Source organism: Podarcis tiliguerta, assembly GCF_965153285.1.
Source record: "Podarcis tiliguerta genome assembly, chromosome: 4".
Lineage (NCBI taxonomy): Eukaryota > Metazoa > Chordata > Lepidosauria > Squamata > Lacertidae > Podarcis > Podarcis tiliguerta.
Genome location: NC_139537.1, coordinates 39,254,945 through 39,282,887, shown reverse-complemented (window position 1 = coordinate 39,282,887; position 27,943 = coordinate 39,254,945). Strand labels below are relative to the sequence as shown.

The 27,943-nt window shown below is 40.8% G+C and overlaps 1 protein-coding gene and 1 long non-coding RNA gene across 3 annotated transcripts in view; one reads left to right on the top strand and one right to left on the bottom strand.

Annotated features, from left to right (window-relative positions):
• LOC310677022 overlaps window positions 1-27,943 on the bottom strand; it is a 41,027-nt gene that overhangs the window by 6,085 nt on the left and 6,999 nt on the right. For both annotated transcript variants that reach the window (XR_014510862.1, XR_014510863.1), the window contains exon 2: window positions 3,258-3,365. This is a non-coding gene — a long non-coding RNA (uncharacterized lncRNA). The remainder of the gene's footprint in view (window positions 1-3,257; window positions 3,366-27,943) is intronic.
• Window positions 21-27,277, top strand: RCSD1 (RCSD domain containing 1). Its single transcript, XM_083439279.1, has 6 exons — window positions 21-501; window positions 18,248-18,352; window positions 21,260-21,349; window positions 22,791-22,862; window positions 24,541-24,738; window positions 26,278-27,277. The coding sequence occupies exons 1-6, from the start codon at window positions 451-453 to the stop codon at window positions 26,890-26,892; spliced, it is 1,131 nt and encodes a 376-aa protein (XP_083295405.1). The 5' UTR covers window positions 21-450; the 3' UTR covers window positions 26,893-27,277.

Genomic DNA, 27,943 nt, shown 5'->3' with positions numbered 1-27,943 from the left:
TGTTGGCCCACGTATGGGCAGAATAAAATGATGAGATGCCAGGACAAAAACCCTTCACCCTTCACCGGAAAAAGAAGCTGCAAGAAGAGGAAGGAGAAAATTGAGAAATAAGAGCGAGAATGAAGGAAATAAGCAGGGTGCATAGGCTGCTTTGCTGTCTTTTTCTCTCTTGCGTTCTCTGAGAAAGCCAGTATCTGTTTAGATTCATGTCTAAATTTAAACCCTGATCGCTTTGCCTCCCTCCCTTCCCCCTCCCTTCCTCTCCCCCACCCAACCTCCCCGCCTTCCTGGTTCTCTAGTGCAGGCCACTTAGGACTCTGACAGTTTTTAAGCTGAGCTGGGGCTTGGATATTAAGCACTCCCAAGAAGTGTGTGTTCTTTTTTCGGCCTGTGGCAAGGCTTTGTACAGGCAGACCAGACAGACAGAGGGAAGCTCCAAAGAGGAAGGGGATGGGGGAACCAGTACTTCCCAAGAACATCCCACACCTGCACAACAGAGAGGTAAAAATATTCAACCTTTCTCCCTGTCTCGGTCTTTGGTTATCTCTGTGTTGTTTTGGAACTTGACTCAAGTAAATGTGGTTCAAGTTAAACAGCTCAAATGACTGAGCTGCTGCTCTTGTTGTTTTTGTAGCTTTTGGATGAAATGCAATTTTCATGTCCCTTTCCTGACAGAATGTGGGTTGCTTTGATTTGGCTTCAGGAATCTGTTTGTGTCCAAGAGTGTGTGGAAGTTCATTCACTTCTGAGCCTGTCACTAAGGAATTAAAACTTTGCCTACTTTTCTTTAAATTGAAACTGGCATGACGTTCTTTGGGACAGAATGCAGAAATCCAGTTTTAAACTTTACAGTATATACATAATCTGCTGCTAAGGCATAAGCTTATTTCTCTGCTTGGAATGTCATAGTTGTATGTTCTCAGAACTTACAGTACATTGTTGCTTAGAGCTCAGTTTCTTATCACTCACTCATGGACCGAACGTAGGGTTCCGTTTTTTATTTGTAGCAGAATTTCTCATGCCCTGTATCACTCACCACACACAAGTTGCAGAAATCCAACTGCTGAAGTTTTTCTTCCCATGGAAAATCTGTGGTGATTGAGTGCTTCACCTGTTGAAATTCTGTCTGACATACAAATATTAAAGGCTCAGGTGCCTTGCCAGAAAAAAAGCTGGCAAGTGAATTTCTTTTAATAAGATTTTAGGTGAGCTGGGCGGCATTTCTTTATTTTGTTTATGTATCTAGAAGTAGTAGGTTGATATATGAGGGGGGTGGGCAAAGTTGGCCAAATAATATGGAATGGGGTCAATAGGTAAAATAGGTAAGACCACAGAATCTCAAAAAAATATGGCTGGGGCTTAGATTGCTGCCAGAAAATGCGGTGGTTTTGCTCATATTTTTTATAAATATTCTTAATAGTCTTCAATGCATATGATAGATCCTCTTTTCTCCATTGCTTCTTGCTTTCCACCATACTAGCTTAGCTTCGTCATTCTGATAACTTCAGCCAAATCTCAGGCTGCCCTGTTGATCTATTGCATAATAAATACACCTATGTTGCACAATGTCTGCATATCTAGCCTCAATGTTGCACTTTCCTTGCAAGGCTAACTCATTTTCCCTGCAGTCAAATTGCAGCATTTTGTATCTGACCGTCACCAGAGCATTGATTGCTTTTATGACTGCTGCAGAATAAGGTTCTGTGTTTGTGATGCAATTAGCGATGAACAACCCATCCGTCTCCACAACTACACCATTTTGTGATTTTATTTTATTAGTATTGAAAACTAATTTAAATCTCTTCAAGCTGTGTGCTTCCTTCCATCTCCACTACAACCCCAGGATGAAAGCATGCATCCTACTAGGCTTGTTTTATTTTTTGTTTGGTAAAGTGGCTGACAGCAAGCCTTCTCCAGCATGCTGCCATTTTGCGAGCCTTTTATTTAGTTTGTTTATTGGGCCTCTACAGATATCATTTTTATTGTGTATTCATGATTATTTGTGCTCATTATAGCATTAGGGTGGATATATGCAATTCTGTTTTCAGTGCTGTTTGGACCTGCAAAAGTTTTGGGGTGGACATATTGCTTCGTTTCCAATCTGTGCATATCCCATAACGCCCTACTGAAATCCTGTAACTTTTTATGCTACAAATACTGTGGTGTTTAAAGGGTTTGTCCTGCTTTTGTTGCACTAAACTGCAGGAGAGCTACTTCAGAGACAGCAGTAACGTAACATTGGGGAAGTATTGCAGAACAACTAAGAAAAGTAAAAGGATGTGGTCAGTCCTGTATAAATCCACCACCAATGTCTTATTATTGCATCAATCACATGTTGCAGAATACACCTGCAAAAAACCCCATTCTAGTGGAACCCTTAATTTTCTGGAGGCATTGGACCCTCTGCTGGGCTAGAGGGCAAAGTGTTTTTAAAAGAGGAAAGGGTGAAAGCAACATGGCTATCCTGCCCTCCGCCATCTAGTGTGTACAGACTGGATGTTGTGTACTATCTTTGAAAAAGGACTTGCAAAAGGCTAAGGTAAAGGTGGTGGCACATTTTGATGTTATCATGTGGCACTGGTGTTTTTCTCCCCTGGCCTACTCCAGCTCCTGACATCATGTAAAAAGACATCTAATTCTTAAACTAGGATTCTCCATCAATATGATATAATGTTCTAAGACAGTCTTATGGTTATGCAGATGTTGTTGGACTCCAATTCCAATGATTCCTTACTATTTGTCATGCTGGTTGGGGCTGATGGGAGTTGGAGTCCAACATCATCAGGAGGGCCACCTGCTTCCCAGCCTGCCCTAAAGGGAAAAGTTGGGAGTTCCCAACTCAGCCAGCCTGCCAAACAAATCATGATTACTCACTCACCCTTCCATTGTCTCTCGAGACAGACGGATGCCAACAACAACAAAATTAAGACTGAGTGTAACCTATCAGGATGAGCTGTTGTTTGAGAGAGGACGGCTGCACATCAAATTGGTTAAAAGCTTCAGGTTTGGCCCTTTTCGACACGTCTTTGCCAATGCTTTCCTTCATCATATGGAAGACTGCAAAGCCTCTCAAAAAGTAGTTCTCGTAGATATGCTTTCCAGGAAGCAAACAGTTAATCAGTGTCATAAGCAATGAAATATTTTATAATGTCAAGTTTCTGAAGCCCTTTTTTTGTAATTTAGAGGCTAGCAGTGGCAAATCGGATCACAAGATATTAATTGCTGTATAGAGAGAATCACATGCAAAAAGTAGCTACCAGCTTATATCCGGAACAAACAGTGGTCACATCTAGGCCATCAGAATAGGAGAAGCATTCAACAGTGCCTTTCGCTGAACTGGAGGCAGGCAGGAGGGGGGTGTTCCTCTGGGGGGGGGGAGAAGTGTAAAGAACTGAAGGTAAGTAATCAATTAGTTTGAGGAAATTGACATATGACCTAGTTTTAGAACTTTAATCTAAAACTGCCACCTCATGGTTTAAAGTAATTATATTTTTCTTATTTTGCTTCTATTGTTTTTGGGTTTTCCCTTGGGAGAAATTAGTTCCATTCCTTTCAAATGTTTCCTGTAATTATATAAAGTGCTCCTGGCACCCTCTACCTTTGATCATCTTAGTTTGCCAGCTCCAGTAATATGAACACTTGGCTTCCAGAGCTGTGTCTTAATAATAAATTAAATTATAGCCATTTGCAGAATTGAAACTATAGAAGAAATGTTACATAAAAATATCAGCCCAATAAATCAAGTATTTCTGTACTTGTGTGGCTGAGAAAACAGAGAATTTGGCTTCTCACACTTGCCCTTTGGGGCTTACTTTTGAGTAGACATGTATCTGACAAAAAAAAATGAGAAGTCTCAAAGAAGTCATTTTTCAGAGGAGTGTTAAGATTTACAAGCTCCTTTCTCTAGATTCCATTCCTCAATCTCATTGTTAAAAGGTCAATAGTCTAAAGTAAGGGACACAGACTTGTAGTATTGGGCTGTGTACTCGTTGCCATCTTAACACACAGCTAGCTCAGCCTTTCTCTCCATTCAGAGCTGATTTTGGGGAAATGCACAATGAGATACAGTAGAAGATAGAGATGGCATGTGACGATGTGTATACAACCAGTTCCCAAAGCAGTGGTGGCAGTGCATTGGATGCATACTGGGAATGTGTACACAACCTTCTGGATACACACTATACCTTTAAAGCACATTTGAAGCACATTCTCCTCGCATCCCAGCCCAAAGGGTTGCATTACAATTCCCAGCAACACCTAACAAAGTACAGTGCCCATTATTCTTGTGGGAGAGGGGCTTCCAGTGTGCTTTAAAGGTATATTGTGCACACAACCTTACAGAGTTTTGTGGTGTGACCTTGAAATAAACTAAGTCGTGTAAGCAACATCTGACAAAACTGGTCAGAAAAGCTGTTGGCCTATATAACCTCGCCAGGTGCAATGGTAAAAATAGTTCATCTTTGCAGATCAGGCATAATGCATAGAAGCAACAGGAAACAGACACTTTCGCTTCTCCTTGTGCCAGCCACTTTAATTTAGCTTTCATTCAACTCCCAACTATTTTGAAGCTGGCTTGATTAGAGATGCTTACACACTCTACATTAACTGGGTTTCCCAGAATCAACATTTTGAGCAAGCCAGAAAATATAAGTGTACAGATGGAGTTGAAATGTTTTCCACTTATCAGCTTATGGAAGCAAGATAATTGATGTCCTTTTGGCTTAAATATATGATTTTTAAAAATAAAGAAAAAATAGAATTTGCATATTAGGTCAGGCTGATGGTCTATCTGGTCCATCACCCATTCATTGCATCTGGGCCTGCTTGAATTATATATTACCCCACTTTATATGTGATGAGATCAGGATCAGATGTGGGGCCTGTAATTTTCAGCTATCAGTCCCTAAGACCCATCACTTGTATGAGGAGTTATCACAAAAGCAGGATGGAGCGGCATATACATAGTCATCATCCCTATTCCTCCTGGTATCTGCCGCTTTGAACCTTTCATCTTATCCTATAACCCTTCTGTATTTCTGCACTTCATTTTCTCGGTATCAGTTTTTCCATTTCACTGTGTGCCTCACTTCCCTTATCTTTAGTGGAAGAAGAAAACAGAACAGGCCCAACACAGATCTATGAGAACATACAATTGTTTACCTTTATCTATTATGAAAAGCGGCCATTAATCCTTACATCTTAATTTGCTAACTCTTAACAAACTGCTGGTCAGTGAAATACCATTCCCTTCTTCCTGTGCCAGGCTATTTTTAAGAACACTTTGCCATGGGATTTGTAATTGTAATGCACCATACAAGATTTCTGAAGGACTAGAAATACAATATCTATCGGATCAGTATTACCTACATATTAGATTAGTGCCTTCAAACAATTCTGGTGGATAGCCTGGCATATTTTGTTTTTTACAAAAGCGTTATACATTCATCCTAACTGTGGTGTGGCCATTTATTCTATTCTTCATTACAGTCCTTTTGCTCATATAGAGAGGGAAAGTTCATGGATTGTTATTTTTTTGGAGAATATCTGAAATTTTAAAAGGACTGCTATCATCCCAGTATACTGGTATAGGCACATTTCAGTGATATTCCATAATTAAGAATCACTTTCCATAGTGACTCGATTCAGACAACCCTCGAAACCATGGTTTGGAGGGTGGTGGGTAAGCTGCTTCTTTGTGGCAAATTAGAACCATAGGAGTTTATCTAATCTATTCCCTTTACACACAAACAAATTGGAAATAGAAGAAAAAGGCATGTGAGCCCAAGGTTCACTGTACTTTGATCACATTATGACAAACTATAGTTTGTTTTTACATCTGAATGCAAATATTATGCTTGCAAGGATATACCAAAAAACTATAAAGTGTAAAAGTGGCAAATTGTTTTTTGAAAATACATGCATCATAATCTACTGTTCAGAGATCTAAGACTGGCTGTGACTCTCTGCTGAGTGTGCCACACATGCACTGGCTGCCCTGGGTTTGTTGATGTATTGTGGGTGGAAACAGCCTTAATAGTACTAAGGTCTTTTGCATGCAAGCCATCCAGTGCTGGCCAATGTGCCATTTAACTGTTTTCTCCAAACCTTTTTCTGCAGGCATGTCATGTTGTATCCTCAAAGAATAGCTCAAGTGTTAATACTTTCGTAAAGAAAAGTCATTCACACTACACCACCACCTGCCTCACCTACTTTTGTTGTACCATGGCTAATCTCAATGCAAAAATGCATTTCCCAGCTGCTAAGGCCTTTTCAATTTGTGATCAACAGGGGTCTGATAATATTGATCATTTGAAGGGTTTTCATCCTGCTCTTTGGTTGAAAAGGGCTCCCACAGCAGATTACAATGATCCGTACTGAGACAGTGCTTGTCCTCACAACACAGAAAGAAAATAGATTGGGGGAAGGAGGAAAAAAACAGATTCAGGTACTAGTATTTTGTTTCCAAGTTCCAGCTAGGATGGAAACGTTTCAAGGAGAGGAAGAGACAGCTGTTGCTGGTCTCTCAGCTGAGGTGATGGAATAGTCCTGCTTCCTCTTAGCAGCCTGATGGAATGGGGAGGGGCCATAGCTGAGTGGGAGAGCACATGCTTCACATGCACAACATCACAGAATCATAGAATTGTAAGGCTGAAAGGGACCCCAAGGGTCATCCAGTCCAGGCCCCAGCAGTGCAGGAGTCCCAGATTCATTCCCAGACATCTCCAGTTAAAATGGGTAAGTTCTGAAGTGCAGGAGATCATCATAATAGTTCTTATATCCATGTCCTCAAGGAGAATTGAAAAATTAAGGCACAAGTGTTGATCCATTATTATAAACTTACAAAGTGCATGTTTGGAAATGGCACTAAGTAAGAGTCTGAGAATACAGTACTGTTTGCACTAAAGCTGTTACTTGAAAATCATTTCTATTGTTTGGGCGATTCTGCTTTCCCTTCCCTCATTAACTAGTCTCATGGGCTGAGGAAGGGGTGGAGGTAGTGGTGAGCAGCCAAAGGCTTGCATATTGAGATCATGGGAGAGAAGCTGCTTCAGAAGAAGGGAAGTAATGGCTTTTAACATATAACCGTGAACAAATCTACCTTGCTGTTCGGGTTCTTCCCAGAATGAGAGACACATGACTTCACAGCTGAAGTACCAGAGATCAACAAAGAGTGGCATGGGAGAGGGGGGTTGGTCTACACATCAAAGGAGTCCACTGGAAAATCGTATGTTCATGTTTATGTGAGTTTTACACCCTTATGACCATCATGTGTAGCCTTGTTTTCCATTTCCTAGTTCCTCGTCATGTGGAGGCCAGTGTGTAGGCGAGGTCTTGCTTATCCATATGATAGTTGACTTTATAATTTTCTGGTTTAGAAGATAAAAGTTTTAAAACCTTCGTTCACCAAACAAATGTGCAATGTTTACCAAAATGAACTTTTTTGGAGACACAGAAAAAAAAATGATTAAACTTTTGGAGATGGGGTTGTTGTGCTTCTAACTGCATTAGCCCACTCTTGTTTTTTGGGTTGTTTATTAGTACTCTCTTCACTTTGGCACAACCGTCTCTGAGCTTTAAACATTCTGTAATAAGGACAGGCTTGTGAATACTTCAGAGAATAAAGGATACCCTGGTCCAGACAAGCTGAGGCCCAATGTTTACAACAGCTGTTGCCAGCTGTGGAAGGAAGGAAGGAAGCCAGTGATGCTATTTGTCCTGTGGAGTAAAAACTGAGACAGTTCCAAGACTTGGCTATTTCTAAGTTTGTATATTTGCACACACCCTCTTAGGAGGACCACTGCTTGCTATTGTGTTCTCTTCAGGGAGGGTCGCCGCTTATTCCAGAACAAAATGGTCACTTTGCAGTACAGCTGCTGTCCCTTAAAATAATCTACATTGCTCAGAAGTAAGTGCTACTGAGTTCAATGGGTATGCATAGAATTGGAGTCTGAGACTAGTTTCCTGTGTGATCTTAGATCTTTGCATATTTCACCTTATGACACAATTTTAATAACAAATCCTTATGTTCAGTTTTTCATAAGCTACTATAAACCAAGTGAAGAGTCTTTTGCAGCCTGAGGGCTACATTCCCTCATGGGCAACTTTCTGGGGGTTATATATCTTTGGCCAGAGGCAAAAATGGGTAGAGCAGCAGATGCCTTTATATTCAAGCCATGCAAAACTCAGAGGTTTCTACACACCCACCCACCCACCCATCCAGGGGATGGATTATTCAAGGACACATTCCAACCCAGCAAAAGCACTCAAGGAGGTAGAGGAGGGCCAGTGAGGGGCAAGAATCCTGAGGGTGAGATAGGCCTGAAAGGCCATTTTTGCCCTTGCACCTGAGGTTCCCCACTCGTATTATTAATCATGGGTAATGTCCAGTGTTAGTCATACTTGGAGAAGGGTAACTGAAACCAGTGGGCATACTTTGAGTATTTCTTAGCTGGAGATCACCCAGTATGCTTTCCCTCACAGCTGTGTTAGTACTTTCATTAGTAAGCTTAATTGCCCTGGAGGTTATTTTGAAGGGTGGTATAGAAACCTTTTAAATAAATAATAAATAAAGGATGATGCCTTTCCTTCCAGGTTATTGTGGCACTGAGAATTAAATGCCCTCCTTCTATTGCCCCCTTTGATTCCTTTTTCCATTATTTGGATTCACATTTTTCTGGCCTGATTTATTCACAACATTTTACACCTTTTCTCTGTACACAATTTGCTGATCATGTATAGTTTGGGGTATGGAGAACTTCTTGTTTAGATCAGGATGTTATTGTTATGAAAGGACATTGTGGTTATATGCGATTAGTTACATAAGAAACCTACAATTTACAAAATACACTCTGCCTCAGTCTAGAAAATCAAGCTGTACATGTGACAGAGAAACAAAACGTGTAATGTGCAATGTTATTTACATATCTGCTGCCTTGCTGCAACTCAAAAGTAACTACGTGCCAGCTACTACAGCTTTTAAATAATAAAAAGCTATCCATTCAAAATAACAATTTAGTTCATATGCTGGGGGGGAAACTTGTCTCAAAGGCTCAAAGAGATTCTTGGGGCCATGTTTCTCAAAATGTTACTTTGGGTACATTCACACTGGAGTCGAATGTGGATCTGAAGCCACTTGTCTCTTGCTTTTTTTGCGCAGTGTCCACACGATATCGGCCACAGCCTGCCTGCCCCCACTGCTGCTTTCAGATTTTCCCAATCTGCGGATAATCCAGTAAGATGGGAAAATTCAATATAAAAGTTACGTTACCTAACAGTGGGTGCACTGACGCGCATTGTGTATGGTTTTTCTTGTTTCACTGGGTATCACCTTTTGTCACACCACCTACTTCCATTTTGTTTCCATCAGCCCAAAGGAAAGGCTGCAACCTGCCTCTTTTTACCAGGTTTGCTGAAGGCACATTCCCAGTATTTTTTTATTCTTAAAGCAGCTACAGTGGTGCCTCGCAAGACGAAATTAATTCGTTCCGCGAGTCTCTTCGTCTAGCGGTTTTTTCGTCTTGCGAAGCAACCCTATTAGCGGCTTAGCGGATTCGCGTTATCAGCGGTTTAGCGGCTATTAGTGGCTATTAAAGGCTTAAGGGATTAGCGGATTAGCTGCTAAAAGGCTATTAGCGGTTTAGCGGCTTAGAAAAAGGGGGTGGGGAGCGGAAAAATTCTCAAGACTCGCAAGACATTTTCGTCTTGCGAAGCAAGCCCATAGAGAAATTCGTCCTGCGAAGCGCATCGAAAAATGGAAAACCCTTTCGTCTAGCGGGTTTTCCGTCTTGCGAGGCATTCGTCTTGTGGGGTACCACTGTATTTTACACAGAACTGTTTTTGTGCATAACTTGCATTTAAGCTTAAAATTGCCTGCAGGAAGTGGGAGAGGGGGGTTATTGTTTTGTTGGTTTTCTTTTAATTATTTACTTGTGTTTTTATCTTTTATTTTATTCTGTGAACTGCCCTGAGATCTTGTGATGAAGAGCAGTATATAATTTTAATAAATGATAATGATAATAAATGATAATAAATAAAGGCAAAGAGGAGGAAAGGAAGCAGCAGCATTTCATGCGAGCAACACCAAATCCTTGCCTGGGTTGGGTTGGTTTTTTTACTGCTCTTTTGTGTAAATCTGGTATATAAAAAACTATGTATTTTTTTAAAAAAAACAAAACACACACACACACACACAAACAAATACCTGAATGCATGCCCACAACAGACCTCAGGTTTCCTTCCTTGGAGTGACACCTTCATTAAAAAACATTTTACTATTTAATATTTATTAACAAAATGGTTTTAAAAGGCGTGAAAGAAAATGTGAGGGCTGAAGTGACTGATACAGAAGTATTAAAAATGAAGATGATTAGTGGTTGCACATTTCACAGGTGCCCCCCCCCCAACATCTGATACTCTCAATGGTGCGTTTGCACTACACCAACCTCACTCCCACTACACCCCTATCACAGTACATAGCAGGAGCTCGGGCAACCAGAGATCCTGTGAAACCGTAGGTCAGGTGAATGTCGTGCCCCACTGTCCACTCCTGCTTACTTCACTGTGGTGAACCGAAGCCTTTTATATTGACAAAACAAGAGGGCATACTCAGGATATCTCAATAGTTAATGCATAGCTGGTACTGAGCATGCGCTTTTGCTTTAAAGCGGCTAAATCAACCCAAGGATAATTTAATCCAGCATTCTTTACTTTGAATCCTAGCAACCAGCAGGCACTAGGTGGTCCACCAGGAATTGGCCAGAGATCCTCTGGTGAACCACAGCCTACCTTCAGTTAGTGTTGTTATATGATACAAGATTAAAGGGATTCCTAAGGGAAGGACAGTGATACAAGTAGGGAAGCATTTTGTTCTGGCAGAAGACATAAACGTTTGAGAATCTGCTGGGAACAGGTGCAGTGAAAACCTATACATGTCTACTCAAAGCTAGGCCCCATTAAACGCAATGTGACTTACTCCCCAGTAAGTGTGCATGGATACTTAATTTTAGTATCCAGAAAGATCCTAAACCAAGCTAACCAGGAATTGAGCCTTAGTGATTTCAACTTGATTTACTTCAAAGTATGTTTGTTTAAAATTTCAGTCTTAATGCAAATTTGGACTTCATTAATTATTGTAAACGTGGCCATTTCTTTCTATTTCCCCTCAGGTATGCAATATCTCCTCCTCTTTGTAAAATGGAACAAGTCATGCACATTTACCTCAGAAAGTTGCTATGTACACATAAGGTATTATTATTAAAAACATTTCTAGTCCACCTTTCTGTCTCAAAATTAGGCACCAAAGTTACTCACAAAAATACAAAATAAAAGTAGTGCACATGTGCTGAGTCCTATTTCTGATTAAAGGGATTTATGCTTCCATGTTGGGTTACGCATATGAATTTTGCAAACTTCACTAATCTGCACAGACAATATTTAAAGAGAAGTGGCTGCTTGCTCTTTGCATACCACAGAAAGAAGAAAAGCATAACAACTTACTGTAAATCCAGACTAAAAAAACTAAACATCAGCTAAAAACTCCTACTGGGTAACTGTGTATAACTGTGCTATATAAGGCTCTTCCTGGCTCTTGTGTGTTTCAGTGGTATTAGTCTGCACGGCATAACGCTTTCCCTCAGACAACAATTTTAGCAATTCTGAATACAGTACTACATTTTCTACACAGCTGAATGTTTCTAGAGGCCCCAAAGCAAATTCCCCCTTAAAAGCTAACCCAAGTTTAGCCTTCACTCAAATTTACTCTCATGAGAAAAAACTGCGAACAGAGAATGGGCATCTCTCTGTCCAGGTTCTATTTCTGAACTTGTAGCTGTCACAGGAACTCTTGACACAGTGTAATGCTATTCTACATTGCTCAGGCAAAGAAGTTATAGAACCAATGAGAAAAGGACAGAATTCTATGAAAACATTATTCTAAATAGAAATATTGTTCATTATTCAAACTGTAGAGACAGTTCCTTTTAAATAGGAAAGATGGCCAATATTTTTACCTTCATACTCTCCTGCTGTTCCTGAATGTTTCCTTTAACTCACCTGGGAAAGGCAGATCAGGTCAGCTATAGCCTCTGCTTTTCCTGCAACTTTATTAAAGTTTGCCTTTGACAACTTCAGGTATTAATCTCAGGCAAAGCATCTCCATTAACACTGATATATCTACATTTGAATATTTTTATGCACTTGTTTAGTTCTATGATTATCGTTCTTAACTATTGGCATTATTCTTGGTGGTCCTGGCAAAATAAGTTTTGTTCCTTGAAAAAACTTTAAAGAGTTGTAGGAAAATATTGAGAACCTGCATCTTAATTAGGGTAATAATATTTACGTCTTTCCCAGAACTGCCACCATCTTGAATTCTGTCCACCACTGTCACATAATTAGCTACTCACTTTTACAATTATTAAATATGACACGAGTTAGAGAATTGTCGAGTAGGAAACTGTCATTACAATTAATACTAATATTTGCTAGGGGATGGACTGCTTTAAAAGATTCCACCCATCCCTCCTCCCCAGTGGTAAATTCTGAAATACAAGAGCACATCATGACAGACCCTATAGTCACAGTCCAACAAAAATCCAAAAATGTAGGCAACTGTGTTTATCTGTTATTATACACACCTACACCAAGGAACAGTAGTATATAACATACTACTGTAAGTTTATCAGGATCAGTGTGACTGCAATTCTGTGCAGTTTCCTGGGAGCAAGCACCAATGAACTCAGTGGTGCTTACTTTTAACAGCAAGGGTTCAACTTGTAAAACACATGGAAGTTTTAACAAAAGAACTTCAGCCATCTGAAAAGCAACCTTTAGTTTGTAGAAAGGGTTGCACTGGGAGCCTGAGTATATTAGCTGTGATTATTTGCAGCTACTTTTTTTTATTAAACACCAACAGAGGCTTAACTGCAGAGGATGCAAGAAAAATTGCACAATTTCCTCTTTACAAAGGAGTGCATCAGATTGCCAAATGTCATGACATACGGAGAGGGGGAAATAAAACTAAAGCCGGCTGTAGAAAAAGGATGTTCACTCAGAGATCAGTGTAGTTGGTAAGAATGGAGCGATTTGTTTACTCAACTCTTAATATGCGCTATTTCTTGTGCAGGGGCCCCTGCTTGCTCCTGTGTGCTCCCAATCAGAATAGTCATTGTGGAATTTCCTTCTAGGGGAATATCTACAGACCAACATGAGTCTACCCACTTCCTGAGTAACTTCTGCGTTGGCTGAGCCCATGAAAAGAGTTAACAATCTCAATTGAGGCTCTCTTGATTCACTCTCTTTTTGAGCAAGTATTCTTTCTGTCCAGTGCTTTTTTTCTAAACATTTTGTGAATCTTTATACTTTTGTCCATTTACTGTAGTTATTTTTCCTGATTTGAACTATAAAATGGTGATTTTCTTGAGTTAAAATGAGAGCACCCCTAAACAGTATTTGGGGGGGGGGGAATCACTGTTTCTGCCTATTTGTTTTTTGTTTTTTCACCAACTTTCTTTACTGGCTTCTTCTTTAAGTTACTAGAACTCTTGCCTCCACTTAACAATTGAAGCAATATACTTATGGTAAAAGAAGACAAATTAAATGCTTGCCCTTTGAGACCATTTTCACATGTGACATGCAATTTAACCATTGTTTATGAGTCTCTCACTACATATATATTACAAATGACAGACCATAGTTAATATGTAAAGAGAAAGAGGCATTTGAAATACGAATGAGCTTTATGACCAGTGTAAGTTTTTCTGTTTAAATTGCAATCCAGCACTAACTACTGGTGAACTGCAGGTCCCAGGATTCCTTGTGGAAAGTCATCGGCTTGAAATGCATGGTGTGTAAATTGCCTCAGTTGAAACAAGCACCATATTCTCTCTCTCTCTCTCTCTCTCTCTCTCTCTCTCTCTCTCTGTGTGTGTGTGTGTGTGTGTGTGTGTATCTCAATATCATAGGGTCCCAGGAATCTTGAGCGTTGCTGCTTCCTTTTTGCATCTATGATTGTTACTGGTGTTTACTTTTCAGTCCCCTCCCTGGTCTTTGTATGTACTTGAACGGGCAGTGGCAGGATCTTACTCTGTTGGTTGTCTTTTTTTGTTCTTTGTTACCATGGATGATTATGTATATCTTCTCTTTAAAAATCCAGCAATGCTCAATAGATTCCTGGGACCCTAGTTGGCTAATGCTGTCCACAGACAATTAAAGGACATGAAAGGAACCAAGTTGCTTCAAAAATATCAGGTTTGGCGTGGCCTATAGCTAACCGGATGTCTGTTAACTTTTCAGAATGTGCAATATACCATATATGACCATAAACTGTGGTCCTTCTTCAAGCTATCTGTAGTCTTGGCCCTTGTTCTTCCAATGTTTAAATACCTCTCAACTATTTTAAGAATTGTAAAGCATAAACAGCAGTATCAATCTTCTTGTTCCTTCACTGTTTGTAAATGAGACTGCTTATTCTAGAAGGAAGGAAAAGTTAAAGAGAAGAGAAAAACTTAAGTTTTGATAAAGCTAGCCTCAGGGTCATTCCACTATCTTGTGGGAACAAGGCCCACTTCCTCTGAGTGTCTTTCCCTGACACTCACAGATGCAGCTGGGTGAATTTTTTTTCCATTGCAACTCTTCTTTTTTTTTTTTTTTTTACTAAGAAGGATTATGATAATAAGCTATCCTTTGCAAATATTGTCTCCATTACTGTGTTTAAGATACTGGCTGTTGAGAGCTGTGTGACTCTGTTTTTCCAGCTCTTAATATCCGGCATATTTTTGTAAATATAGTAGTTTCAGCCTGTTGTGTATGATACCTACATGGTACATATCAGATGTACAAAAGCACATATTTATTATTATTAAAGACACATTAGACTAAAATTAAACACAAATTTTAGGTAGGAACCATATACAAATTAGACTATTTTCTGTTTCTTACAATGTCCACAAGAGCCTCATCTGTGAAAACAAAGTTGTGTAGTAGGTGTATTATATGTGATTAAACTGTATGCAGATGTGACCTGATAGTCTACCTTGGTATGAGGCTGCTGTAACTGTCCACAATATTAATAATTAAAACTCCAGTTTTTAAGCAGTTCGTTGTGGAGAAAATGTTCCGCTTCTTGATCATTCTACATACCCCTTCCTGTACCTCACCAATTCATTGGTATATTTTTAGAGATGGGGCAACCAGAGTTGCATACAGCATGGCACAAGTGTAGATTTATATACAGTGGTACCTCTGGTTACATACTTAATTCGTTCCGGAGGTCCGTTCTTAACCTGAAGCACCACTTTAGCTAATGGGGGCCTTCTGCTGCTGCTGCTGCGCCGCCACCGCGCGATTTCTGTTCTCATCCTGAAGCAACCTTGGGTTCTTGGGTTCTTAACCCAAGGTACTATTTCTGGGTTAACGGAGTCTGTAACCTGAAGCGTATGTAACCTGAAGAGTATGCAACCTGAGGTACCACTGTAATGGTATTATTTTCATTTCTGAATATTCATTTTAGCATTGGTGCAACACATGGAGCTAACATTTTCAGTGATTCAGAATCATTTTTCCTGAGTGGTTATAGTCAATTTAGATGATTCTTTCTTCTCTTTTTTTTTTTGTACCGGGATATATCAGTCTGCACTCACTTAAGTTTAATCTCATTTGCCATTTTGTTGGCAGTCATCCAATATGTAGAGATTTGTTGAGTTCTTCTCAGTCTGCTTGGGATGTAATCTTCCTGTGAATAATTTGGTGTCATTTGGAAACTTGACTACTTTGCTATTCATCCCAACTCCTGATCAAGCTTGCTATTTACTTATCCTGGTAGTGAAAACTGTCAGTTTATTCCTCCTCTCTGCTTCTTGCCTTCTTGCAAATTACTAGTTGATATAATATATATATAGATCTGCACACTTGTGGATATCCTCCAACAATTCTAGGTGGTTAGTGATGCAATACTTCCATGGGCAAAAATCATATTGATTCTTCCTTTGAGACGTGATGTGATGGGCTGTAGAGTTAGGTGGAATCCTACCTTCCACTGCAGTTCTGAGGGAAAGTGGGGGGATAGTCTCTTGGGGACATCCACTGACTTGACTGGGAATGTTTATGCCACCTCTTTTGCACGTGTAGTATTCTGCTGGCAATGTTGCAGGACAGATTTGTGGGTTGGCACAAGATTCCAATGAAGTCTCACTCTTTCCCTGTTGCATCTCTGCTCCATTCGATTGTGCTATCAACTTTGCACTAATTCCACCCACCTCAACCCTTTGGTGTAATGCTCTGCTGTTGTTGGGGACTTTAAATAGTTATCCAATCATCATCAGACAGAGAACTCATAGATATGGTTGTGATTCTCAGAAAGAGGGCAAATGTGAGGTCAAATATTAATACTACAGAGATATAGAGACCCAACCTGGAACAATCTCAAGATTGTTAAAATGAAGTAGCAGCTGGGAATGGACAAATCTGTCAGTTTCAGTTTCTCATTTTTCCAGTTTTAAGTTCCAGATCAGTTGGTGATTTATTCTTTTAAGTCTTTCTTCATAAAAATTCATCAGCATTTTAGTCCTAATTTTGCCAAACCTACATATATTTATAAATAATTTTGCCTACTGTACACATTTTTGCAAAATTATTTTCCCTAATATGATACATTTTAATGCTATTTTCAGTAACGTGTGCATATGTACACTTTACCCTAGTATATGCATTTCTGTTTTAAAGGTTTTCCTTTAATTGTGATATTTGGGAGCATAATCTGAGCATCTGCAGCTGCCAATCCTGCAGGCCACGGTCCATAGCTAGTTTGCTCTTGTCTAATCTTAGAATGGTATGTTAGCTGCCTCCTGTGAATTGAAGGACAAACCTCTTTCTCACACATAGGGAACAATATGGGCGGAAATAGAAGTTAGGAGGAAAACAGAGAGTTCCCAGCTCTTGCAGGAAAGAATTGGAGGGTAAGGGGGTGGGAGTTGTTTAACCTTTCTACTGCCTGCCAATTCTCTCCTGCCAATAACTCTCCCCCTCAAGCAGTTTTAAACAGTGCTTGAATTACAGGAGATCCAGAGTGGGCCTGGTGGTCCCTTTCCTTTTTGTACTGCGCCACTTTGCTATTGTTCTTAGAATACCTCAAGGGGCTCTTAATATGGGTCAAATTGTGTGTGGGTGTGTGTGTTTCCCTTTCCCCAGTTTGAGCATTTTCTCCCTAGATGGACTCCAGACCTATAAAGGAATTCTGCCAGTAAAAATGGCCCGGGCTACGTAGCATTTAAAGGAGGGAAACACCAAACAGGGCAGGGGCTTAAGTTTCCCATCCTCTCCCACAAACCAATTTCTTGCAACTATGCCTTGCCCCCGCCCCCCAGTCGCCTGCCCCGATCATTACCTTTATTTATTGGGATACTTCAAACTCCCTCACCCTGTATAAAAACAGAAAAGGGAGGAAACCACTCTGAAAATGAATATGGAACCCCCCCCCCCACAAAATCAGATTTCCAACATTTCAACAGAGAATAAGTCAAATCATCATGCTGAATAATAGACAAAGGTTGACATGCCCTGTTAAGTTATACTCAGAGTAGATCGACTGAAAGCAATAGATGAAAGTCAGGGGTCGGCAAGCTAAGGCCCATGGGCCACAAGCGGCCCACGGGGGTCATTTAACCGGCCCATGAGCCACCCCCGAACCGAGCCGCCTGCTTGGCGAGTCCTCGCACGCTGTGCTAAACCGGCGCAGCGCAGCGCAGGAACTCGCTTCTGCGGTGCCAGAAATCGTGTCTGCACAGACGCTGGAAATTGCGGGTGCGCACTCTTATGCGCACCCGCGATCTGGCCCATGGAGGGATCTCCACTGGAGTGAACCGGCCCAGGCAAGGTAAACCTTGCTAACCCCTAATGTACCGTAAGTCTATTGATTTTCATACCTGGGCGTACCCAGGATTTATTTTTCAGGGGCAGACTTTAGGGGGGGCCGATCTGAGTTATCTGCGACACAATTCGTCAGTTACTTAAGTATTTTTATTTATTGACTTGATTGGGGGGGACAACTGCCCCTGCACTCCCCTGGCTACACCCATGTTTCAATAGGTCTAGTCTGAGTATAGCTTAGTTGGCTATCACTCAAAGACTTCCTGACAGAGCTGGATGTGACTGCCCCTGTTGCTTTATAATAATTGTTTTTAGCTTCAGAATCTCCACTGATTGCCATATTTTTCATACAGTGACAAGCTTTTTGTTTCTGGTCTTTTTTCAGGACAAGCAATCAGGAACCAACATGGTGGAAGAGAAGTCCACAACTCCCTCGGTGGCAAAGCTGGCAGGAAAATTCCAAGATCAGTCGTCTCTGTCTGGAAAGGAGGTTAGGTACAATTATCATTGTTATGTGGATTTCTATAGCTGCCCATCAACAAACGTTCTCTGGGTGGCTTACTACAAAAAAAATATTAAAACACAATAATAATGAAACCTAACAATAAACAATAACACTTCCTGTTATAGAGGCAGCATTAAAATAGTTTGAAACTCAACCACAAAGGAAAGGGAAATTGAGTGACAGGCTATCTGGAGATCTGATGTTTCACTCTCGAAGGCAACAGGAACGAGAGACCATCAGCGAAGGGGGCGAGCTGTTCATCTGGTCCTCCTCCACAGCTGCTGGAATTCCTCTTCCTCTTGAGGAAGCTGGCATTTTCATACCTTTGGCTGGCCTAGGGAAGCCTGACCAACCCCTGCTGAATGACTGACTGAGAGTCTGCCTAGGCTCAATCTACCTGGGGAGTCGGGGCTATATAATTACCTGGTCTGGCGAAGTCTCCCCTTTGTGGGGGAGCGACTTTGGGGGGAGGCAAGGGCTGCCCACATAACATCATTTTCTCTGGGAAAGGCCTTGCCCTAGTTGTTTAAAATATTTTAAATTGTTTTAAACTACGGTACAGTACTTTTAAACTTGTGTGTTTTAAAATTTCAGGGGGGTTTGGCTGTTTTGTTAAAATTAAGGGATGTAAGATGAGCCTGGGAAGACAGGAGCTGGGGAGAGCAGGGGGCACCCCAATCACAGTGGTTCTAGGAAAGGGGAGGTATGGTGTTAGTGACTGTGCCATGTGCCAGGCCTCCCTCCAATCAGGGGAATTATGGTAGCCCTATCAGCCACCCCTCGGGTCTGTGGCTGCTGCTATAAAGCTTTTAATGGCTTAGGACTGCAATGCCTCAAGGACCACCTCTACCCATATGAACTGACCCAGATTCTGCAATCATCATCTGAAGCCCTTCTTCATCTGCCCCCTCCATGAGATGCCCAGAGGGTGGCACCCCATTTGTGGAATGCTCTCCCCAGAGAGGCTCACCTGGCACCTTCATATCTTTAGGCACCTGGGGAAATGTTTTTCTATAACCAAGCCTTTGGCTGATAAAACGTTCTATGGACTTCACAATGTGTTTGTGGGAGGAGGACTATTGATTTGTTTTTGTTGTGTTAAGTATTTTGTGTTCCCATTTTGTACTTTTATATTGTGAACCACCCTGTGATCTTCAGATGAAGGGCAGTACACAAATTTAATAATAATGTAAATCATGTGTGCTTATGCTTTATTAATCACAGAAATGCATTTATTTATTTTGCATTACTATTCTAGTTTCGCTGTTGGATGAAATGGTCTGCAACTAGATTTTCTTTTGTGCCAATTGCTGCTGGCACTAAACTGTACAAAATTAATGAAATCTTCAGTTTCAGAAAACAACAGTGCAAGAAGAGAGGGGGTGTGTTTGCATGCAAAAAATGGCTTGAGTTGGGATTTTTAGAATTTTCCTAACACTTTTCCACAATAAATTTGCATTTTTATTTATTTTTACTAATTTGTCTTAATTCTTTCTTCAGAGTAGCAAATCCATTGCTATGGTGCCTGTTTTGTATTATCATTAGTAGCAGCATTATCTAATATATAAAGCACTGAATGCCAAAATAGGCTTCTAAGCTGTTTACAAGTATAAAAACCAATAATACAAGTATTAAAATATAAACAACCATAATTAAAATGCACCTGGAAGCAATCCTATTAAATCATTTAAAAAAATAATAAATTCATAATTAAAATATGCAACAAAACAATCCCATTAAAACACAGCAGTTAAAATAGGAGACCATTGCAAAGAGATCAAAGAAGCGCTTGTGTTAAATAGGTGTGTCTTCAAAAGCCAGTGGAGTGCCAGTACAGATAGGACCTCTAAAAAACTTCAGCAAGAAGTGCATTCCATAACACCAGTGACACCAGTAAAAAAAGCCTTATCAACAGAGACACACATCTCTAATTGTTTGTAAATCTTCTATTTTCATCATTATTTTGTAAGCTAAGCACCCCCTCTTCTAGATGGAAGCACACACAAGCTATGGTTTATTTTTAAGGATGCATATGCAAGCAGTAACACATTTACCCACTTCGTATAAATGATGTATTAATAGGATACTGAACAATTTTTACCAGATCAGGGCTTGTAGCAGTATTGTGCAGAGGTTAAAATGCAATTAGAGCATGCATCATAAAGGGCTCCAGGGTGCTGATAATCAGGAACCACTGTAGTATATTTCCTTAATATATTTTCATTCAGTTTACAGCTGCAAGAACTGCAAATACCATTTTCATAGGCACTTGCAAAATTGCCCCCGAGTCTCACCCCCTTGTTCCTTACTGTTGCAAGCTCTTGCAACTAGTCTGATAGTACTTGTGAATATAACTTTGCACCTTAAGTCTTGCTTGGTGACAGTCAGTTATGAAAAAGCTTTCAAATGTAACAAGCTTTGTTGCTTCACAGGAGCTAGTGAACTCAGAAAACGATTTATTCTCCTTACTTTGCCTTGAGACACAGAGCAGGCATGTGGAGAGAGTTGTGTCACTTGTTATCAGTAATGTTATAGACACTATGCAGTCGGTGACTGTGACACTTTCTGCCTAGCATAGTGTAGTAATTTTGTTGAGTGGAGAAAGCATTGCATATTTCTAACAAGAAACAAAAGGAAACAGAAATCATGATTATACTCTTTTTGTTCAGAACAGAAAAGACAGGTGAGTCTAGCAAAATAATGATTGTTGTTGTTGGCCTCCATCTGTCTTGAGAGACATTAGTGGAGTTCTGCTAAATAGGCAGTAACATCTCAAGAGCTTTCCCCAACCATCTGCTCTTAGGTCCTTTCCCGATATAAAGATTGCATTTTTCCATTTGATTTTCCTTCCTTCCTCTTCTGTCAACTGATAAGCTGCTCCTCTATTTTTAGATACCAGTCACTAAACCAACCCGTAGAAAACCACCATGCTCCCTTCCTCTCCACACAAACAAGGCAGAGCTTGGCCAGAATGGTGAGCTAGTAAGTATCAGTGTTTTCAAGAAGTTATTGTTTCCTTTCCTTTTGTAAGCAGTGTCAGTCTCTCTAAAGATGAGGTCCAGAGGTTAGTATGATGGGTGGGCTGGCTGACTAAATGAGTATCAGGTTGATGTTGTTATGCTACACATTTCCTATGTCACTTTAGATCCCAATGGCATCCTTCAATGCTGACAGAGTAGGGAAAGTCAGTCTTATTACAAGTCAAACAATGGTGCACAGACACAATTGGTGCTCTCCTTCTACCACTGGGACATGATTCCATCCACACGAACCACTGATACTGCTGAGCCATGGCACAGCTGCATAAATTCACTACTACTAGAAGATACCTTTCAGGCTAGCCTATGGGTGCCCTACCTCATTAAGGTTAAGGCTAGTGTTGCTGTGTAGCATACGGGACAAGAAAGGGCAGCTCTTTCTACCTGGACAGTATGAGATGTCAGCTTTGCTTGGATCATATACAACTAGAATAAGCATCAGTCTGTTTGGAGAATCTGAACTGGTTTTCTAGCTGAGGATCTAGAACAGGCTTCTCCAAACTGGTGCCTTCCATATGTTTTCCCATCTGCACCAGCCAGCACAGCCATGCTTGTTGGGGCTGGAGTAGGTTGTCATTCAAAATATCTGGAGGACACAAAGATGGGGAAGGCTAATCTAAAAGGATAAAGGAACACAGAAGCCACATATCTCTATGAACAACCCAGCTGTTCCAGAAGAAGATGGGTGTACATGTACACATGGTTCAATGTTATATTATTTATTATATTTAATTGTCACTACAAAAATTGCCTTACATTTTTTTTAAAAAGCATACAATACAAAATTTAAAATACATCAGAATGTTTTTGTTGTTTTTTAAATGCAAAACTAGTAGAATATCCAGTCATCAAGTGCATGCCATGAGGAGGCCTGGCCTGCACCCTCTAAGTTAGCCTGCTGCTCTCAAGTGCAGTCAGGAATGCTGTCCTGTCACCAGTATGGAAGTAAAAAAAATAAAATAAAATCCAGACTGCTTATCTTCTGGATATGAAATGAAGGGGCAGAAGCACCCTGCCTTCACCTCAGGCAGCAAAAATACTTTGGGCTGCCCTAAGGTGGAAACAGCAGCAGTAGACCCTAAGGGGCCCAAGGCATCTGTGTTTGCCCAGCATGCTAAGGCCAGGCCGTCTTTTCCCCTAAAACTGTTGGGGAACCCACCTTTTGCCCACCTTGAGGTTCCCACATGCATTCTGAAGTTTCCCTCTTATTTCTCAGGAGCCCAGTTGTGGCCACTGTTGACTTATAAGGTAAATTCATTATCAGAAGGATTGTAACGACAGCTCATTTTGTTCCTTTTCCACCTTTCTCCATCCCTTATGCGCACAGAGCCTTAATGTGTAGCAAACTGCCTATTTGCAGCAATCTCCTGTTTCTCTTTCTACAGAAGCCATCTCCAAATGCTTCACATCCTCTAAAGGTTAAGGTAAAAAGCTCTCCCCTAATTGAAAAGCTACAGGTAAGATCTGATTACATATGCATTACAAGTTAGGATGCAGTCCTATACTCCAAGGAAATCTATCCCCTCAGCTCCCCCAAGTAAATATTTTTGGGCCCCCAAAACACCTCACTGATTTTGTTAGTCACAGCAGAAAGAAAAAATGTTTAAAAAATTACCACCCAGCCCAGTACCTTAATAGGATGTAAATCATCCCCTAACTTGTCATGGGATCAATAATTTGATGAATGAGGTGGGGCCCTCACCTTGGTTGATCAGCATACATCAGCTGCAGAGGGGGGCTGTGTGTGTTATGTACACATGTGAGAGTGTGGGGTAGCCATATCCACCATTAGCATGTGACCCTCAGAGGATTGGCTAAGGGTGAATGTGGCTTTGGGGACAAAAAGGGTTAGTCATCTTTGCTATACATGTATTCCCCTTTTTATCACTTTCCATGTGCTTTTAAAATTGCAATGGTATTTGCTTCTGTCAGTAATGCCTGCTTGATGCTAGTGTGGCTAATTGCTAAAGATGAGAGCGTGTTTTTGTCCCAGCTCATGCTATTGGTATTGTGAACTTGGCCCTAGTAATCCACTACAAAAGCATTCCAGGATCCCAAGCAATATGAGCTTCCTCATATCACTGCCCTGCTAATGACACCCAGATTTTTCAGCTACACTGGTCACCTTAACAGCTGCATTATCTGGGGATTCAGACATGAACAACATCACAACCACATGCTTTTCTCCTGTGGTATTTTTGGTAGTCATCTGGACTGGAAGTGAGAAAGATTTCACAACACTGGAAGCTTAGGAGCATTCTCTTGATGAAGATGGATAGAGAGATTTAAATCTAATATTATTATGGCTTTGTTCACAAGCTCTCCCGTGCCAAGCCACTGAAGATATATTCTCTTGGCTGAGGGGCTGGAAAATCCTTCAGGCTTTCACTGACACAAGAATAGTCTTTGGATCCAGCTATTTGGGAAGGGAAACTATCCTGTCATATTTTCTCTTCTCCAGATAATTTGTTAACAATGTCACTGCTAGATACATTTGCTGCTTAAACAAATGTTTTAAGAGCAAGGGCTCCCCCTACGGTCATGTTAAACAATAGTAATTTCCAAATGGTGGGCAGTAGGTCATTCTGGAAGCTTGGGAGTGGGGCAGGTAGAGAACCTCTGATCCTGCAGATGTTGTTGGACTACAACTCCCATCATCCCTGACTATTGGCTATGCTGGTGGGGATTGATGAAGGCCATAGGCTCCATGCCTCACATGAAAAAGCGAACAGGATTCCGAGAGGTACTTCTGTATACAGCACAAGTTGGTCCATAAGGACGAATGGAGCACTGTCTGTCAGCTTCTTCCTCCTGAGTTTCAGTGTAGCCTCTGTAAAATTCAGCAGGGAGAGGAAGGGGGGCTGGCCTTGCCTGTTGGTTGCTCTGGCTCCATCTACCATTGATCTCTCTGCCTTCCAACCCACCAGTGCCAATGGGAACTTGCCACCACCAAATGCATGTGTCCAGTGACAGCAATTGGTGTGGCATTGAGACCTGGGTTCCGAGTTAAGGCAAACAGTTGAGAACATGTGTGTTAATATATTAATCTGTTAAGTGTACTTCACATCCAGAACAAACTTTTGGTAATATGTGGGGTGATAATATTGAGGCACAACTGTTTTCTTTTCTTTGCAGGCCAATCTGGCATTTGCTCCAGCTGCCCTGCTGCCAGGAGCTTCTCCGAAAAGCCCTGGCCTAAAAGTAATGGTTTCTCCATTTAACAGCCCTCCATCCACTCCTGTCAGCCCAAAGTCTCAATCAAGTGAAGCTGATGAGACACCAGTTAGTTTTGATAAGCCACCAGAGGGCACTCATCTTCAATTTTATAACAAGGTATGGTATATGTGTGCTGGTCTTTCAGAATGCAGGAGACGACTTGTTAGGAAAGAGGAGAGGGAGGGAGAGGGAGAGGGAGAGGGAGAGGGAGAGAGAGAGAGAGAGAGAGAGAGAGAGAATGAATATGGCTTTTTGTATTGGGGAAAGGATCTGGAGATCAGAGGCACCCATGCTTCCTCCTGCCCTGCCCTGCCCTGCCTTGCCTCTCTGTTGCTGCACAACTGGACATGATATACAGATATGTTTTTATTTCTGAATCTGCTATTTTGTGCACACACAAAAACCAGTAAATTGTAAAACATGTTTGGGGTTTATTTGTTTGTTTTTTAATGTCCATTTTGCCTACTGTGAAAGTTGCTTGAAATATTTGCTTTGGTGGAAGTTTAATTCTTGCACAACGCCATGGACAAAATATTTTTTTTAAGGCCTGTGCACACTGGTAAATAAACATATGCACACATGCAGTAAAGGACATGTTTATGGAACATTTGTAGGGTGGGGAAGTAGTAACCGAGTGGAAGTGATAAAATACACAGCACAAGCACCACTATTTATTTATTTATTTATTTATTTATTTATTTAATATGCTGCCCTTCACCCGAAGATCACAAGGTGGTTTACAGAATAAAAATGCAAAAGGAAAACACAAAAAATACGTTAGTGTAGATTGGAAACATTGAGATGGTTTTTGGAGGCAAACAACTGAAAGTAATCTCAGTGTAAAATAAAGCACATAGAAAAATCAACCCACATATGCATTACTTTGAGCACCATCTTAATCTAGACCTCCTTACTTCTGTCTGGTTTCCCTGATATTCCTTTCTTGTGCTTCCTCTCTTCCCTGATCTCCAAACAGCCACTTTGGATTTGATCTGCTTGAAAGCTGACCTTGTCTGTTCATCTTGTGCATGCTTGCTTTTGAGGACCTGATCCCAAAGCCATAAGCTATTGGCCATGAAGTTCAGTCTTGCCCAAACTACCAGTATCCCAGATATTGCAGTGCAGCATCAAGTACTCTTGGACCATTCACTGGTGCCGCTGAACATGTGAAGTCGTTATTTCTTTCACTTAGTCTGGGATCAAAAAATGAATAAATAAAAAGCTTTCCGTAGACATAGATTTCTTAATCATAAGCAGGAAGAGAATGAGTAAGGACTCTTCAGCCTAAATTCTTGGTTTTCAGATCTGAACACAATCTCATGTTAGAATCCCTAAAGTTGGCATGGACCAGAGAATCATATTTGTCATCCATGCATGCTATGTTGCCCATCTGTGTAACAACACAATAGTCATATACACACAAAGGTGGGCACAGAAAATAATCTATTAACCTCTTTTCCCCTTTTGTGATAAGGGGCAACCATCTGTTCTCTCTCATGAAAATGAAGGTGATGCCAAATGCTATTGATGTAAAGGAGAAATAGTACAGTATATGACTAAGAGTCTAAACATGTAAACATCCATGTTGGGTGTTTTGTTGACTTTGCAGCATTGATCTCCTTTATGGTTTTCAATCACAGCTCTATCCATTTTCAGGTACGCACACGGGGATCAATAAAACGCAGACCACCCTCTAGAAGATTTCGAAAGTCTCAATCAGAATATGGAGATGACCTAGATATAGGGGTGACAGTTTCATCTCAGGAGAATGGTGCCGAGGAGGAGAATAGTGTATTTATGGACAAGAAAAAGGCAACAAAGTCACTCTCTCCCCCTGTGGATGGTCTAGATCACCATGAGAAACAAAAAGAGATAGCATCTGATGAAAAAACCCCACCAGGATTAGTGTCCAGAAGAACAGAAAGCAAAGAGACAGAAGCAGGAGCAGAAGAAACGGTGTTATGCAAAGACAGCAAAGAAGAAAAGCCACATCAGAATGTTTCAGGGGGAAATTCATGTGAGAACATCAAAGACGACAAAGAGAAGAATCCAGATCATGACAATGCAGAGGATACAAAAATAAAATCACAGAAGAGCACTTTGAGTGATAGGGAAGATGGTATTGCTTCTGACCAGGAAATAAAAGATAAAGGAGAGAGGGTGGCTCAATTAAGAGAGAGTGAGGACACACAGCTGATATCAGACAAACAAGACACTGCAACTCCAGAGCTTGCAGGAGACACAGAAACCTGTACAAGCTCCAGAGTGTGATAGTAGTAAAATCATTGGGCACACAGTAAATGGGAAACCAAGGTTATGGAGGGATTCCCACTACAGTACTTTCTTATGAATGAGCAAAAGTTCTTCCTTAAAGGAAAACCCCAAAGATATCAGTGTTATCCTTTTCCTTTGGCAGTTTTTAGGCTATTTACTGCAGCAAATCTTGTCATATGTGATGGAGGATAGCCTGATACAGACAATTAACATTCTAGGCTTTTCAAGCTGGTGGCACACCAAGAAGAATGATTGCGCAGAGAATTATTGTATGTTGACTTAAGGAATGCAACAATTACTGGGGCTTTTTAAGCATTTTTCATATAGAAAGAACTATCATGCATATTAGTTACGTTTTCTGATTAAAGTGGACATTTCCAAACCTCTTGTGGCTTGTCAGCTGTAAACTATGCTGCATGCATAACAATTACATGGTCACCCACACAACCACACAAAACAATCCCTTCTGGTTTAGTTTGTGACTATGGAATAATTTGTTATATGTGGTAAAGGAAGAAATTCCATTTGCAAGAATAATATCTAGCAAACTCTTCTCATCCCCTTTTCTGAAGTATACAAAGTCAGATCATTGTCCATCTAGCTCAGTATTGTCAATACTGACTGGTAACAGTGCTTCCCCTCAGCCCTATTTGGAGAGATCAAGAACTGAACCTAGGATATTCTAGATGCTAACCATATGCACCACCACTAAGTTGCAAGCTCTCCCTATCACATCCAGTTCTGCATATATTGGCCCCACATTGCAAACATCACTGGGAAGATGGAAGGCAAGGGTAGACCATAACAGACCTGTGCGCACACAGTGTGCTGCTCAAATGTGTATATGTGCATCTGTGCTGGAAGAGACCTTATTCTTTCAGTGACTGTCACAAGTATATGATAGAGCAGTGCCCTTTACATTACTAATGACTATATAATTATCTGCCATCCTGCCCTTTATAAGACAAACATTTACTCATATAGCCCTTGGAGTAAAGTATCTCCCCCACCCTAGAAAGGCTAGTCTCCCTGTATAAGATCTCCATCC

Coding starts and splice junctions, on each gene's coding strand:
- RCSD1 (XM_083439279.1), top strand. CDS start 451: ATGGGGGAACCAGTACTTCCCAAGAACATCCCACACCTGCACAACAGA. Junction 502..18,247: donor CACACCTGCACAACAGAGAG/GTAAAAATATTC, acceptor GTCTTTTTTCAG/GACAAGCAATCAGGAACCAA. Junction 18,353..21,259: donor CGTCTCTGTCTGGAAAGGAG/GTTAGGTACAAT, acceptor CTCTATTTTTAG/ATACCAGTCACTAAACCAAC.